General features: G+C 42.6%; 1 protein-coding gene across 1 annotated transcript in view; it reads right to left on the bottom strand.

Annotated features, from left to right (window-relative positions):
• Positions 1–15,501, bottom strand: part of atrn (attractin) — a 209,928-nt gene that overhangs the window by 42,918 nt on the left and 151,509 nt on the right. The window contains exon 27 of the mRNA XM_061744197.1: positions 6,430–6,537. Coding sequence (XP_061600181.1) covers positions 6,430–6,537 — 108 coding nt within the window. The remainder of the gene's footprint in view (positions 1–6,429; positions 6,538–15,501) is intronic.

Genomic DNA, 15,501 nt, shown 5'->3' with positions numbered 1-15,501 from the left:
ATAGCAGGAAGGTCCTGAGTGTTCCCTTGGGTAGCTAATGTGAGCTACCCTCACAAAAACATGCAACAGTCCTGGGCTACACATGCCCCCTCTGGCCAACCGGGGAACCAGATGGGGTGGGGAGGATCCGGAATAACGTGATCCTTCCACGCGCTACGTCCGGCCGGAGAAGCCCCACCCTGTCTGGTGAAAAGAAGCTGCTGCTCACTCCTCAGGTTAAGGAGGAGACCTGAGCTCAGTGCAGGAACTTCCGGGGTTGGTAGAGGGAGCAATGCCCAGGACTGTTAGGTAGGAGCACTGGGTGATGAAAAAAGGGGGAAAAATTGTGATAAAAAAATATATATTAAAAAAAAATGAGAGTGAGAGAAGCTTCAAGCGGCGACGCTTTTTAAATTTTTTTGTTAGTTTGTCTCGGCGCTGCTGAAAAGTCAGCTGGAGCCGTGAGCAGCTATGAAGAGACAGAGCTCCTGGTAGATCTGGTTGTACCTTATCGTCTAGATCCCTTTTTAATTCTCCCCTCAGCACCAGGTTTATGAACATCTGCACCTCAGAGTTGGATCATGAAACAGACTTTTGCTGCCATTGCCTGTTGAAACCTTAAGCCAAACAGTGGCAAGAAAAAAGAAACCTGGACCATAAGGGGGGACCCTCCTCCTGGAGGCCAGACTTATTCTCTAATAAGACTTAAGACTAACTTATTCTACCAATTCTCTCCTCAGCACCAGGTTTATGAACATCTGCACCTCAGAGTTGGATCATGAAACAGACTTTTGCTGCCATTGCTGGTTGAATAAAATGAACAAGAATCCGTCAGAGTCTCTTTCTCTGATTTCCTCCTCCTGACTCAGACGTCTGACTCCAACCCCCCGACCAATCAGTGGTCTGTAGTGTGATGATGTCAGATACAGCCGACTCAGCCACTTATAACCTCAGCAGAATAGTTACAGAAAAGTATCTACTCGGCACGTTAGACCCCTAGTGGGAAAGAACCAAACCGAGGCGAGTTGGGCTGAGTAGGTGCTAGTGGAAAAGCGCCAATAGTTCAGTGGGTTTGGCACACTCATTTGAGCTGAGCTGAGCTTTGTATTGCAGAAGTTCACCGTTTAAAATGCAGCCAGGCATTTAAAACTTCCAAGCCTCCTAAACTCCACTTGATGTATTATATTCTAGAAACGCTATCGAAAACAAAAACACGGCCTTCTTTATTAATTTCCAGGGAGCTGCAGCGGATTTTTTGCAAAACAGAAAACAAGTAACCCATCTTTATTTATACAAAAAAAACTGTTTGTGAAACTTGTAAAGAGCAAAAGAGGGAAAATGGGTTTGCCTCATTTTTCACTACTTTTCAGTAAACTGGCTTGAGTAAAATAAAACAACACTTAGCTAAATTGACTAAATTTAAGCCCTTCAACAACACATTTTTTGAATGGTGTTCGATCAACCGAACGGTTTCCGTCCACCACTTTCTGCTCATACGCCTCGATTTCCTGTCGTCCCCGGCTATCGATGACTAAAAGCACAACGGAAGGCGTCACAGAAGTAATACTGTTGTGATGCCGATGCTGCAGGCCCCCCCGTGCAACGAGTGGAGCGAAAACATCTCATCACCTGGCCCATCCTGGACTTCCCACTGGGTCTGTAAACATGTTTGATGAATTTTAGCTGGGTGTGCGGTGTCTAGCATCCTAAATGCTGCAAGAGCGGGCGTTAATGCACCGCTGGAACCAAACAACAGAACAAAGCAGAGACGCGAGGAGGAGAACCAGGCCGAGTGGCTCGGCGGGAGCAGGAAGGAGGCAGGGTGAAGCCACAGTGAGCCCAGGACGGAGATCTAAATTGGATCTCTGCTCCTGAGCTGCTTCTGCCCCGACCGGGGGAAAAGGAGCAAGCCGGGAAGAATAGGAGGAAAGAGGACTTAAACCAGGAGAAGAAAAGTTAGCGGAAGATGCAGAAGGAGGTGTAGGTGACTTGATTTAACAGCGAGTTGCGTCTTTTCTCTCTGCAACACAATACGGCGCTTGCACACATGGCAACGTCCACAGAGAGGGACACACACAAGCAGAAGATAAGGGCCAAAAAAGGAGGGAAAAAAAGGCCCGGGCAGCTGATAGGATCAGCAGAGGGCCAGTAAATTACAGGAGAACATCAGAGTACGGGCGTGAGACGGGAGACGAGGGAACGGGGAACAAGAGTGCAGAGAACACGAGAAAAGAAATGGGATTTAAAGACTGGAAATAAGTAGAAAGTGGACAGAAAAAAGGCTGAACAGAAAAGAAATGAACGATAATCAGAAAATCCCAAATGAAAAATGAGGAAAAGAACAGAACAGAATAAGAGGTGGGACAACAGAAGAAGGAGGGATCAAACCAAACGGAGCTGGAAAGCGATGGAGGGGGTTTCAAACAGCAAACAAGGTGAGGACGGGAGAACAAACACAAACACACCGACTGTAATCGCCGTCACACCATTGTCATGTTTGGTTTTGCTCATGTATGGATGTGATATCTGACTGGAGCGCGCTGCCCGCTGCACGGATTAGCAACCCCTCCAGAAAAAGCTGTCCTTTGTTAAACGACATATAAATAACCTGTTTTCAGTCGTATCTGGACGCCCACGACATCACCGGCAACAGAGGAACCAAAGAGACTCCTCTAAAGGAGGATCTCCACAACCAGCACCGTTAACGGGGGAGTGGTGACGCGTTCCCCCCGCCCCCGCCCAGAGCTGCCCCCCTCACTGCTGCTCTGCTTCTGCACGGACAGAGGGACCGAGACACTGGACCTTCCAGATCCGATGTCTCAGAAATGGCGCTTTTCCACTAGAACCTACTCGGCTCTACTCATCTCAACTCAGCCAAATTTCCTTTCCATAACAATCCAGCTGGAGCAGAAGTAGGAGGATGTAGTGAAGCTGCTGTGACGTATTTGATTGTGTATCTAAACGAAGAAGACAACAACACTAAAGATGTAGAACCTGGAGGAGATGATTGATGTGTTGCTGGGTCTGTGGCTTGTGTTTGATATCAAGTTAAAAAATGAGAGTGAGAGAAGCTTCAAGCTGAAAAGTCAGCTGGAGCCGTGAGCAGCTATGAAGAGACAGATTTCCTGGTAGATCTGGTCGTTCCTTATCTCCCGTCTAGATCCCTTTTTAATTCAATTCAATTCAATTCATATAGCGTCTATTACAACAGAAGTTGTCTCTAGGATATTTCCAGAGACCCAGAACATGACCCCCGAGCAATTATTACATAAACATAACAAACAATGGCAGGTAAAAACTCCCCTAGTGGGAGAAAAACCTTAAGCCAAACAGTGGCAAGAAAAAACTCCCCTTTAGGAGGAAGAAACCTGGAGCAGGACCTGGATCATAAGGGGGATCCTCCTGCCGGAGGCCAGACTTATTCTCTAATAAGACTTAAGACTCTAACTTATTCTACTAATTCTCTCCTCAGCACCAGGTTTATGAACATCTGCACCTCAGAGTTGGATCATGAAACAGACTTTTGCTGCCATTGCCTGTTGAATAAAATGAACAAGAATCCGTCAGAGTCTCTTTCTCTGATTTCCTCCTCCTGACTCAGACGTCTGACTCCAACCCCCCCGACCAATCGGTGGTCTGTAGTGTGATGATGTCAGATACAGCCGACTCAGCAGCTTAGAACCTCAGCAGAATAGTTACAGAAAAAGTATCTACTCTGCGCATTAGACCCCTATTGGGAAAGCGCCAAACCGAGTCGAGTCGGGCTGAGTAGGTACTAGTGGAAAAGCGCCATAAGGAAGGCTTCAAAAACACACCCAACTTGAGAGAGAACAGGTGGAAACAGAAAGAACAGGGGCGGGGGGGATGAGCGGCGGGGAGGTCTGGACATCTATCACACGGGAGTGCGGGCGCGGGACGGCAGCTTCTGTTCAAGCAGGGATGTGCTTGGCTTCTCGTCTGGACTCCCTGCAGCCCTGGCTGGGAGTAACCTTGTGCCTGCGAGCCGACTTCCCGGAGATGCATGGAGCCTGTCAGCGCCGGGCCCTGCAGCCGCCGCGCTGTAACAGCCCTATAAGTCTGCGCTACACTTGGATTCAGAGGTCGTTCATCACAGAGAGCCCGGTCGCACGTTTGCCCCCGAGCGGCTCCGTACCCGCTCAACGCTCAGTTACAGCTCCCAGGATCTCCCACGATTCCAGCGTCTGGTGTTTATTAAACGCCACAGACTCTTCTTGTTTTCAACATGGAAGTTTTTACAATCCAAAACTCCATTATATTAGTACATTATATAGTATATCAGTTAAGACACAATCTAGAGTAATATACATACGCCACTAGACAGGCAACGGTTTTCACTTCCCTAAGCCAAACACAAATTTTTTTAAGCATACAGTAGAATATAGATCAATGAAATCATGGAATTCTTTACCACTATATGACTAAATTAACACAAAAATCAATATTCAAAAAGCTAATTAAGAAACACCTTGGAATATCATATGTATAGGACACCATACACACACACTAGTACAGATATATACAGGACTGTCTCAGAAAATTAAAATATTGTGATAAAGTTCTTTATTTTCTGTAATGCAATTAAAAAAACAAAAATGTCATACATTCTGGATTCATTACAAATCAACTGAAATATTGCAAGCCTTTTATTATTTTAATATTGCTGATCATGACTTACAGTTTAAGATTAAGATTCCCAGAATATTCTAATTTTTTGAGAGGATATATTGAGGATATTTGAGTTTTCTTAAGCTGTAAGCCATGATCAGCAATATTAAAATAATAAAAGGCTTGCAATATTTCAGTTGATTTTTAATGAATCCAGAATGTATGACAGTTTTGCATTACAGAAAATAAAGAACTTTATCACAATATTCTAATTTTCTGAGACAGTCCTGTATACAGACACATATACATACTGGACAGGGTGAGGTGTATTTTTGATTTGACTTTCATGGCCTAGATGATGTTTTACTGTATATTGGAATGTTTCATGTATGTTTTTTTTTTTTTTTTGCTTTAAGATAATGATTTACAGCTTCTGGCTCAAAGACAAACCATTTATGTTTTTTCACATTTGGGACCCTTTCCAAGAATATATTGGGGACAACGGTGCCCAAGCTCTTGGGAGCGGCTTTATGGTCTAGCTTGGCCTGATATGTAAAGATACATTTCCGGGTTCTGATATGTTACACGCTGTAACCCTGATATCATGATTGATATCCCTTCTGTCTTGGTTATTTCTTATTTATTGAATTGTTACTTATCTTATTCATTTTTACTTATTTTTGTGTGGGTTCGCCATTTAGCTCTTAAAGTTTTATCCCCTTTTTTTTCTCCCTCCCTCTCGTTTCATTTATTTTTTTATTCATCTCTATATCTTTATTTACTTAAGTTTGTTTTATTTTCTTTACGGTTATTTTTTGTTACTTTTCTACTTTGGTTTGTCTGTGTGGAGAGTGTGCTCCATGTTCTGGGTGGTGTTTAAAAGAGGGTGCATATTTCTGTAATGTCATTTAATTGACTATTGTCTGACCCTTTGAAATCAATAAATATACTTATAAAAAAAAAGATTATTTACATGTACGGTAAAGTTTAATGTAGCTTTGTGGAGTCATTTCGTTTTCTTTCTTTATGTCTTGTTTTAACGGTATGTTTTAAATGTATTGTTTTTTAATGTGGACCCCAGTAAGACTAGCTGTGTTTAAGGGCATAGCTAATGGGGATCCTTAACAAAAAAACAAACAGCTTCTAAGGTGAATATCTGCACGTCTTTCCACGCCGTCCACGACTCGGATCCTCCACCCTGAAGCCAAATCAACTTTTCGGAAACTTCCGTATTTCCTCTTTTTGCTTTTTAATGTTCATCTGATCTTCTTACACTCAAATATTCTGCAGTCAAACTTTCATTTCCTGAGGAGGAAATGCAGCGAGTTCCGTTTTTCTTTTTGCCTCTACTTTGCGAGGCAGAGACGGGACTCTATTCTGAAAGTGATTCCTGATAGAGCTCGCCACTCGACCCCTTCAGCTGTTATAACTATATTAGCTTCACTTTTCAAGAGCCCCAGCTTCAGAGAGGAAGGATTCTGTTGATTTCACCGTGGAAATGAGATGCCGGACGTTGCGTCATCAGAGCACTTAGAGGGGAAGAGGGGAAATAAATGACAGTTACATAAGACTAAGTAACAATTTAAAGTTTTCTTTTGCTGTGGCCCCACACACGTCTGCATCGCGGTGTGTGGATTCTGTCACACACACACACATTTATTATTTTTAGACGATTCACCAGCAGATTAAGCTCTCACTAGGAAGAGGATGAGCGAGAGTGGCAGTGATGGATGGAGCTTACTTTCCTTCGGTCTCGTCAACCCAGACAAAAAGGTACATCTCTGGGGTTTGGCTGGGATTTCATTAAGAAAAGGTTTGACTCACCTTGACGTTTCCTCCTATCAGGTCAGGCGGCTCCTCGTCTGTCTCCAAGGCCACGTTGATGGTAGCGAAGGGCCTGCTGGCCATCTGCTGCATCTCCCTCAGAAGTTGCTGCAGGCGAGCAGAGAAAGAAAGCCACGCGAAGGTCAGTGACGGGTAAACAATAACTGTACACCTTCTCCAATCAACAGCGACTTTTCACAGCTTTCTGGGGCCCAAAATGAAACGGGGGGAGAAAGGAGTGCGTGCAAACCAAAACTGACAAGCTGTCCACTGGGAAAAAAGATGAATGGAGCTCTTGTGCAAGATAATTCTCCATCGGACAAAACAACCATTTCCATCTTTTGAATCAGACTTTTAGAGAAGCTGGCAGATCTTCTGAAATACAACAAAAACTAAAAGACACACTTTGCTCCCATGAGGGCGGAATAAAAGAGGAATTCATGTGTCAGGCGCCGGCTGGGGACGCCACGAAGAGAACGCGCAGCGAGGAAAAGTGACATTTGAAAAGGGGCCGAGTCAGCTGGACAAGTCCCGGTGTTCTGCCAATTTCTGCTGCTTTGCCAAAAAATGCTACCTAATGGTTTTCTACCTTTGTAGATAGGGATGGGAATCGAGAACCGGTTCTTGTTGAGAACCGGTTCCCAGTGTTTCAATTCCTTGGAATCGTTTGACTTTTTCCCAAACGATTCCCTTATCGATTCCAGTGGGCGCGAATGACGTCACCAAGCACATAGCACACTGTGCGCATTCGCGCCCAGCAGGAAAACACGGGGACAAAGCGGCATAAACGCTGGAAAGTTTGGTTACATTTTACCAAAAAGGATGACAACAGGGCGACAATTCTTGCAATGTGGACATTTCAACATAGGGGGGAAACTGTTAGGACTCGGCCGGCTGATGCGCTGGGAGTGCGGAGTCAGCCTGCATGTGGTAAGGCTGATTTATGGTTCCGCGTTAAATCGACGCAGAGCCTACGGCGTAGGGTACGCGGCGACGCGCGCCGTACGGTGCTTGTAGCCGCGAACCCTACGCCGTAGGCTCTGCGTCGATTTAACGCGGAACCATAATTCATGCTTTAGAAGAGCTGCGCGCTCCGGCGGGCAGCGGAGCTCCTGACACAGCTGCAGCTCGTCAGCTCATCTATGGAGAAGTTAAAGAGCAGTCACCGCTAGCTTCTCCTTTCATCAAGGCAGGGAAGAGTATCAGGCCAGAATAGATGAATGTCACCAGCAGTGACTAAGTTTGTGTTGTTGAACATGTTACTGGACATTCTTGTAATTGCTACAAAATAATTTGTTGTTTTTCGTTAATTTCTACAGAAGAATATTTATTTCATTATTATTATTTTATATTAAATACATATTTTACTGTATATTACAAATCATTTTGTGGGGACCCCCTGGCACCATGGAGGAGCCTAAGGCTGGGGGCATCTTAAGACCTCACTTATATTTTTTTTGTTCAAAGATATAAAAGTTTTATATCTTTGAACAAAAAAGATCAGAGAAACAAAGAAATTGAAACAAAGAAACAATTTTAGTATCAACTTTGTTTTATTAAAACAAAGTTGATACTAAAATTGTTTCTTCTCCTTTTTTCCAAATGAGAATCGATAAGAGAATCGATAAAGAATCGAATCGATAAGCAGAATCGATAAGAGAATCGGAATCGAAAAAATCTTATCAATTCCCATCCCTATTTGTAGAGCTACAATTTTACTGTGTTTTACTCCCTAGCCCACTTCCTTTCACCCCCAAGTGGTCCTTGTCACTTGCCAGGTCGTCATTGTAAATAAGAATGTTCTTAATGACCTGCCTGGTTAAATAAAGGCGAATGACTGAATGAATATCAAATAAAGCGATAGAATTGTTGTTTTTTTTCTCTTTATGGTATAATGTTCACAAAGTGTAATGCAATTCATGTCATGGGTAGTGCATTTTGAAGGATCAAATACTCAACATCCCATATTATCCATTTAGCGTGGCAATCAAACTTTGAAAATTGACTGTGCGCATGCGCAGAAGCACAAAGTAGCATTTCTCGGCAGGTAGCAGAAATTGGCAGAACACCGGCTGTAGATCTGTTTCACCTGATGCTGCCGCAGAGGTTTACAGCTTTTAATGTGGGATCAACTCCTCTTCACTTTACCTTTAAATGATTAAATGAGGCGGATGCCCGCTTTCTTTTTAATGATCAGTTTTTACTCAGTTAAGATTTGAGGATATTGACAGTTGCAGCTTTAAAAGACAGGTTTGTCTTCATCCTGTCTGAATGGAGCCTGATCGGGCCCTCGCAGTCATGGCCCCCCACATTCCTGGCTCAATATCACTAGAAAAAGTGCTGTTTACATCAATGTCAACTTATCATTAGGGATGGGAATTGATAAGATTTTTACAAATTCAATTCCATATTGGATTCTGCTTAACAATTCGGTTCTTTATTGATACCCTGATTGATTCTCATTTGGAAAAAAGGACAAAAATGAGGCAAATGGCGCTAATATGATAGGCAGTGTCCGTTATTTAATTCATTTCCTGAAGTGTTATTAGCCAAGGACATGCTAACATTGCTGCTGCTAGGTTGAGAATTACTGACGATAGTCCGGAGCGGATCGAAAACGCGACATTCTTTCATTGTTATTGCATGGTGTGTGTGCAAATGTTTTTGTATGTTGGTACTATTTTCTCCCTTAGAAGAAATATTCCCTTGGCGAGTATTGCAAGTTGCCCAGTTGTCGTCTTTTTCACTGAAATGTAACCAGACTTTCGAGCGTTTGTATCACTTAGGCAGCATGTTTAGTATTGACTGCTGGGTTTACGCAACGAGCGTAATGATGTCATTCGTTCACACTGGAATCGAAAAGGGAATCGTTTGCTAATATTGCAAAACACTAGGAACCGCTTCTGAACAAGAACCGGTCCTCGATTTCCATCCCTACTTATCATCATAAGCATATTAGAAGATAACAACCATCTAAGGTTCTGGAGAAAATGACCAAACATTTGCACACGTGAGTCTCTTCATATGGAATTACACCATCTTAAACCGGTTTCTTTGATTTGGTGTAGGCCTGGGATAAACCAAAAAATTTGATGCATACATTCACTGCGATGACTGATGTCAAGTTGCCCATGTTGGTAATTTCTGTGTTTTGATGAAAAAAAAAAAAGAAAATAAACATCTTATCGATTGTTTTGACTGCGTGTGCTGATAGGCTATTTAGTTTCCCCTTTAAGACGGTTTGTGTGTTTAATCACGCGACTCCACCTATCCAGTCAGAACGAGAAGAAAAGAACAAGAAAATGGCTGATGGTTCAAACAAAAAAGCAGGTGACATAGCTGCGAATTAAATAACAGGGTTCTCAAAGTGTTAAAGAGTCAAAGAGTCACGCATTTCAAAAAGTTCACACGCTCTCACGTCACACATGGCATTTCTCACGCTGAGAAATTAGACTTGGACTGCAAACATGCACCGCATTTGGGCCAGATTAAACAATGTATGGCTGAGTTACAGCCATGGACAAAGACTGGGCCATAGAAATGCTTCTCTGCACTGATTGTAAACAGCAAATTCTTGTGTAATGGTTAAAACAATTCACCAAAATTCAACCTTATACTGAAGAATTATGAAAAAATCATGAACGATACTGAGATATACAGCTATATTTCACCAAAGTTTGGTGACACTGACTGAAATATAACATAATATATCATAAAAATGATTGCTTTAGTCTGATTGAAATCAGTTTTAAAATGCATGTTAACACCTCAGTTGCACTGAAATCTGACGAGTCAGACTACAGATGTAGATATTTGATACAAACTGTTTTGAAAATAAATTCCTTACATCAGACATTTCTCAAGGTTGTCAGATTAGTATAATGGAGGGAAAAGTATTTCACAGCGTTCTTGTTTAACATCTGTACAGAAGTATAAACTGCTTCATAACAGGAAGGAATCAAGCACAAGCACCTTCAAACTGTACTTGAGTAATCAGCTTCCGTCTCCCTCCATCACAGCAAGGCAACGGCACACTCTCATTTTCTCCTGATTTATAACATGGACCTTGGCCAAGGGAAGAGGGGGAGGAAGGTGATTATGGAGGGAGGATGGAGGGGGGAAGAAAGAGTAGCTAAAGAATGAGAATGGACAAGAAACTAAGGAGAAGCGGAGTGGGATGAGTGGGGACGGAGGAAGAGGAGGGGTTGTAATGATGTCAAAGATGCAGCGTGTGATGGACGAGACGAGACGACCGGTGCATGAGAGGGTTGAGGAAAAGGCACTATATAGCGGGCGGCGCGCCAGCGTCGGTGACTAATAAAAAATACAGTATACATATTGTTTGTTAATAAAAAACACTCTCACACACGGCGGAGGACGAGGTCAAAGACGCTGAGGGAAACTAAAGGATCACCTGAAATGTCTGTTGGCTCCTTCCACTCAAAGAAAAGATCCAGAGTCCCTTGATGTGTGTGTGGTTGTGTGTGTGTGGTTGTGTGTGCGGTAAGACAATGAAAGAGTGTAACAGTTTCCACCGGCCTCCTTTTCATCGCAGTGACAAAGAAAAGGTGCACGTAAAGAGCAGCGGTGCAGTTCATCTTAAAGCGTACGGATAGTAGAAATCACACAGCGTTTGGGTGGAACGACGGCACTGGTGCCTCCGTGAGCTTTCAATTCCTCTGCTGAGCTTCCATGCCTGCTCGGCAGACGAGTGCGGCTGCCGCCACGTCGGCACCCTTGGCCCGTATGTGGCGGCTCACACCGGTATCCTGAACGCCGCAGGGGGCCGGGCTCCCTCTGTGGAGGAAACTAAGGCCACGTTTCCACATAGCCGGGTATTTACAAAAACTGATATTTCCCCCTCTACGTTTTGAAAAATTCCATTGTTTACACAAGATCGTTTTCAAAATCTCTTCATTTACACGAACCTGCATAAATACGCTGTTAGGGTGCTATGAGCAGCCAAACCTGCAGGGGGCAGTGTAACGAGAAGCGTAAAGTCATGCTAGCAAATCAGAATCCTGGAAAAAAACATCAACAAATGACACGTGCGAAGCCTGAATTATTGTTCCGCGTTAAATCGACGGCGTAGCCTACGGCGTAGCCTACGGCGTAGGCTCTGCGTTGGTGTAAATTGGAACCATAAATCAGCCTTGACTGCCAATTACTTCCAAGATGAACGAGAGTCTTTCGTTTGGAGTGACGGAGAAGTGGAGTTACTTTTAAGTGTGACTTTAGAATATAAAACAGGTAAAATACAAGAAAATATTGACGGTGGCCAAACTAATTGTAAACACAGGTGTCACTCATGATGCTGGTGACGTTTCTGTTGCATAATGTGACGTCTTGAAGCGTAAATGTTAATTTTTACTCCGATTACAAGCAAACGTGAAGACGGAGTTTTTGAAAATCTCCACTTTGGTCGGAGTTTTCAGAAATAATCGTTTTTGGTGACTTTGAGCTTCGTTTTCGTGTAAACGAACAGCCAAAACGCATGAAAACGCCACAGTTTTTGCTACGTGTAAACGGGGCCTAATCCATTCATGTTCCGGGCAAATATCCCAACTGTCCTCTGTTCAAACAGCTGAACTGTTTTTGCCGAGACCGAGAACGCCAGCTAACGGCTCGTCGTCAAGGCCAACAACTTGGATCAAACACCATTTTCCTATCCTTATTTTACCATCCAGCATGTTGTATTGTGATGGATTATCAAGTCTTTTGGCCAGCGTTTGTTGAAAACCGGCGTTAAAGTTTCCAGGATACAGGATGCCGTTTTTAATTCATTCCATTATTTATTTATTTCAGCAGCAAAAGGCATCAGACAACAGCCTTGATCATCCCGCCTTCATCATCAGACGAAGGTTTGCTCTGCTTTGCAATCTTCTACGAGATGATTTAATTAACTCTGTGGGTGTTTGCTTTGTAAAGATATTCTGGATCAAACTTGAACTGGGACCATCTTCCTTTTCTTCTTGCACATAAATGACAAGTTTATTTTGCAATTATCATGCTCGGTCAAACAACATCGGTTTTACTCTTTGAACATAATATACTCTCATGATGTTTACCATAAATATATATAATATATTACTAAATAAAATGGTTAAACCCGTGAAATTAGGACCCAACTGGCTCCTTTTTGAACCTTTTATAACTGATTTGAAACACACATGTCCTTTGCAGGTCTCTCAACTCGTTTAATTCTCAGTGTTGAAGAACCACTGGATGCTGGTTATTGTTAATCAGCTTCCAGAGGTGGGAACTGAATGAATACGGAGCAGTTTGGGAACAGTCTGCAGAGATGGCGAGCGTTTGGGAACCATTTTAATCCTGCAACGCTGTGCTTAAGAAGAAGCTGGACACGTCTCATTTGATATGCACCAAGGCCTTAACCTGGATGACGTAAAGCCCGGACACACTGCAGCACGTCACCAAGAAAAACAACATCCATCAAACGTTTCATCTCCACACTCACACACCAACAGCTTTCATTATGCACTTCGAGAAATTAGTCGAAATGTCGAGAAAAGTCGAAATGTTGAGAAAAAAGTCAATGTCGTGAATAAAGTTGAAATGTTGAGAAAAAAAAAGCAAAATTTCGACTTTATTATTGACTTTGTATTTCAACATTAATCTCAACATTTCAACTTTTTTCTCGACATTGACTTTTTTTTAAGTGCACAATAAAAAAAAAATCTTCCCCTCTCAAATATTTTTTCTCCTGCATGGCCCTAATACTCTTCCGTATAAATGAGAACAAAGTTTTGACTTTTAATGCCAACATCAGGGCAGAGGTTGCAAAGCTGCAAAACATATGCTTAACTTTTAAATGAAGGCTCAAACATCTTGGATAAACCTCCCTCCCAAACTTGATAAACGAAGCTCCAGTTTCCTTCGGCCCGTCTCATGTCTACGTTTTATACCGTGCACCATCAGAAAGCGCTCGTTGGTTACTTTCAGAAACCACTTCAATTTTTGATTTGCGCGCAACCATTTAGGAGTAACGGCGGTGAGAAGTTCACGTTGCAAAAGTGTGACCTTCGACTGTAAATACGTGTGTGAGGATCTGGTCCATGGTCGTACGTCAGAATTGCCCGGAGCGCTGTGAACACTCGTTCATGTGCGCTGAGATTTATTTCCCTGATTTCTGGTCCTCTCAAGCGTTCCCTTCAGGGGTTGCCACAGCCAATCACCCGCCTCCATCTAACCCCACCTGCAGCATCCTCTCCTCTCGCACCAACTGGCTTCATGTCCCCTCTCATTTCCAGTAGTATCGCTCTCAGTGTGTGTTTAAAACCTAATAATGAAACAAAATGGTTTATGTTACCCACAATTTATATTCCAATTAGTCAAATAATTGCTTAAATATTCACCAGGTTAATTGAGAATAAAATAGTCATTAGTTGCAGCTCTGCAGCTGATACACAGCTTGTGCATGTAGAAACCTCACAAATCACTTTACTCTGCTTTCTTCACAAATACTGGACCTGAATACTCCGTTATCAAATCATGATTCCATGAATTTGAGTCCAATCTAAACCTAGAAATTAGGCCTGTGTTGAAAAAATCGATTTCCCAATTCTAAATCGATTCTCATATTAATTCCTAAAAATCGATTCATATGTCTAAAGATGTTTTTGCCTTTAAATATGTTTAAAGGTATGAAAACATTAAAGTGTTAGGTTATAATAAATATATAATAAATATAATGCATAAATTGTCTATATTTAATTACTTTATATACTGTCTTGGGGTTACATTTGCAAAAAATGATAAAAAAAACAAATGCTCAAAAATTAATAACCAAAATAGACCGAAAATGGAACAAATAAAAACGGAATGTGGGAAAAAATAAAACTGATTTCATCCGTCTCTGTTTCCTCCCTGGATCTGTTTGGTAATTCTGACCCACGATGTTTCTGAAAGCAGTTCTATCAGCATTCTGGAAGCTGATTGGTCCTTACAGCATCATTAGCTGCAATACTTGCTGTTTAATCTCAATATAATACTAGTAGTAATATGTTGCATAACTACAGTCATATAATTCATGCAACAGCTCAAAAAACTGTTTTAATAACACTAACCCAAATCAATATGGGAATCGAATCTTGATAATCGAGTCTGAATCTTAAGAATCGGAATCGAATCGATTCTTGACATTTGAATCGATCCCCAGCCCTACTAGAAATTCCCTCAGATTTCAAGTGGAGCTGGATTTTTGCTTTTTCCACATGAAAGGAGATGTTTGAAAAACCAGTAAGAGTGAGCAAGATTTTGAAAACACGGCGGTAAGTGCAACCTCCGTCCTCTCCGCCGCACTTGAGAAGCACAAACACACAGTCCCTGTTCTGCCGGTGGAAGAGACGCTGCCAGTGGTCCTTCAGAGTCTGAGTGGCAAATCTGGCGCCGCTCTAAACCGCTCAGATGGGAAGCATCCTACCGTCAGCTGCTACTCCAGATGAGCAGGGAAAGTAGCAGCAGTGCAGCTTCAACCCAAACGCTACAGGCATGAATCACATTTGAAACATTTAGACCAAAACAGAACCGGCACAAAATGCGTTTCCAACACCCACTTTTTACAGTGTTTTGACAGCTGATGTCATAATGTCTTTCAATTGCAATCTTTCAAATGAATAAAGCAGTAAAAGGACCTAATAAAGCTGATGAAGCAGAATGTGAAGACGACTTATTGTGACCAAAGTAGACGAGTGCAGAGAGTTCATAAAAAGCTCTGAGATGCAACAGAAGACCGAGCGTAAAGTGAATCCGTCATGACAAGCGAAAGCACGAGCAGAAGCTATAAGCATAAATAGTGGGATGCAGAGGGGCAGAACAATAACAGCCGGAAAGCTTGAATAAATCCAAGCACAAATGCCAAAAGCTGCTTCATTACTGCTAACAAAAAGCAGCCGAGTGTCCAACATGCTTAATGGCAGCGGTCCATCCGTGGCTGCTGCCGGATCAATCACTGCTGCTGTTACACTTAGACATGCACACGAAGGTCTTGCTCTGTGATGATGAGACGAACCGCTGCGACACTTTTGACCGCGAGACGGTGCGTCCCCGTCGGAC

Source organism: Cololabis saira, chromosome 16, assembly GCF_033807715.1.
Source record: "Cololabis saira isolate AMF1-May2022 chromosome 16, fColSai1.1, whole genome shotgun sequence".
In the NCBI taxonomy this organism is placed as follows: Eukaryota; Metazoa; Chordata; class Actinopteri; order Beloniformes; family Belonidae; genus Cololabis; species Cololabis saira.
Note: the sequence above shows the minus strand (reverse complement) of the source record. Positions and strands in the feature narration are given on the sequence as shown.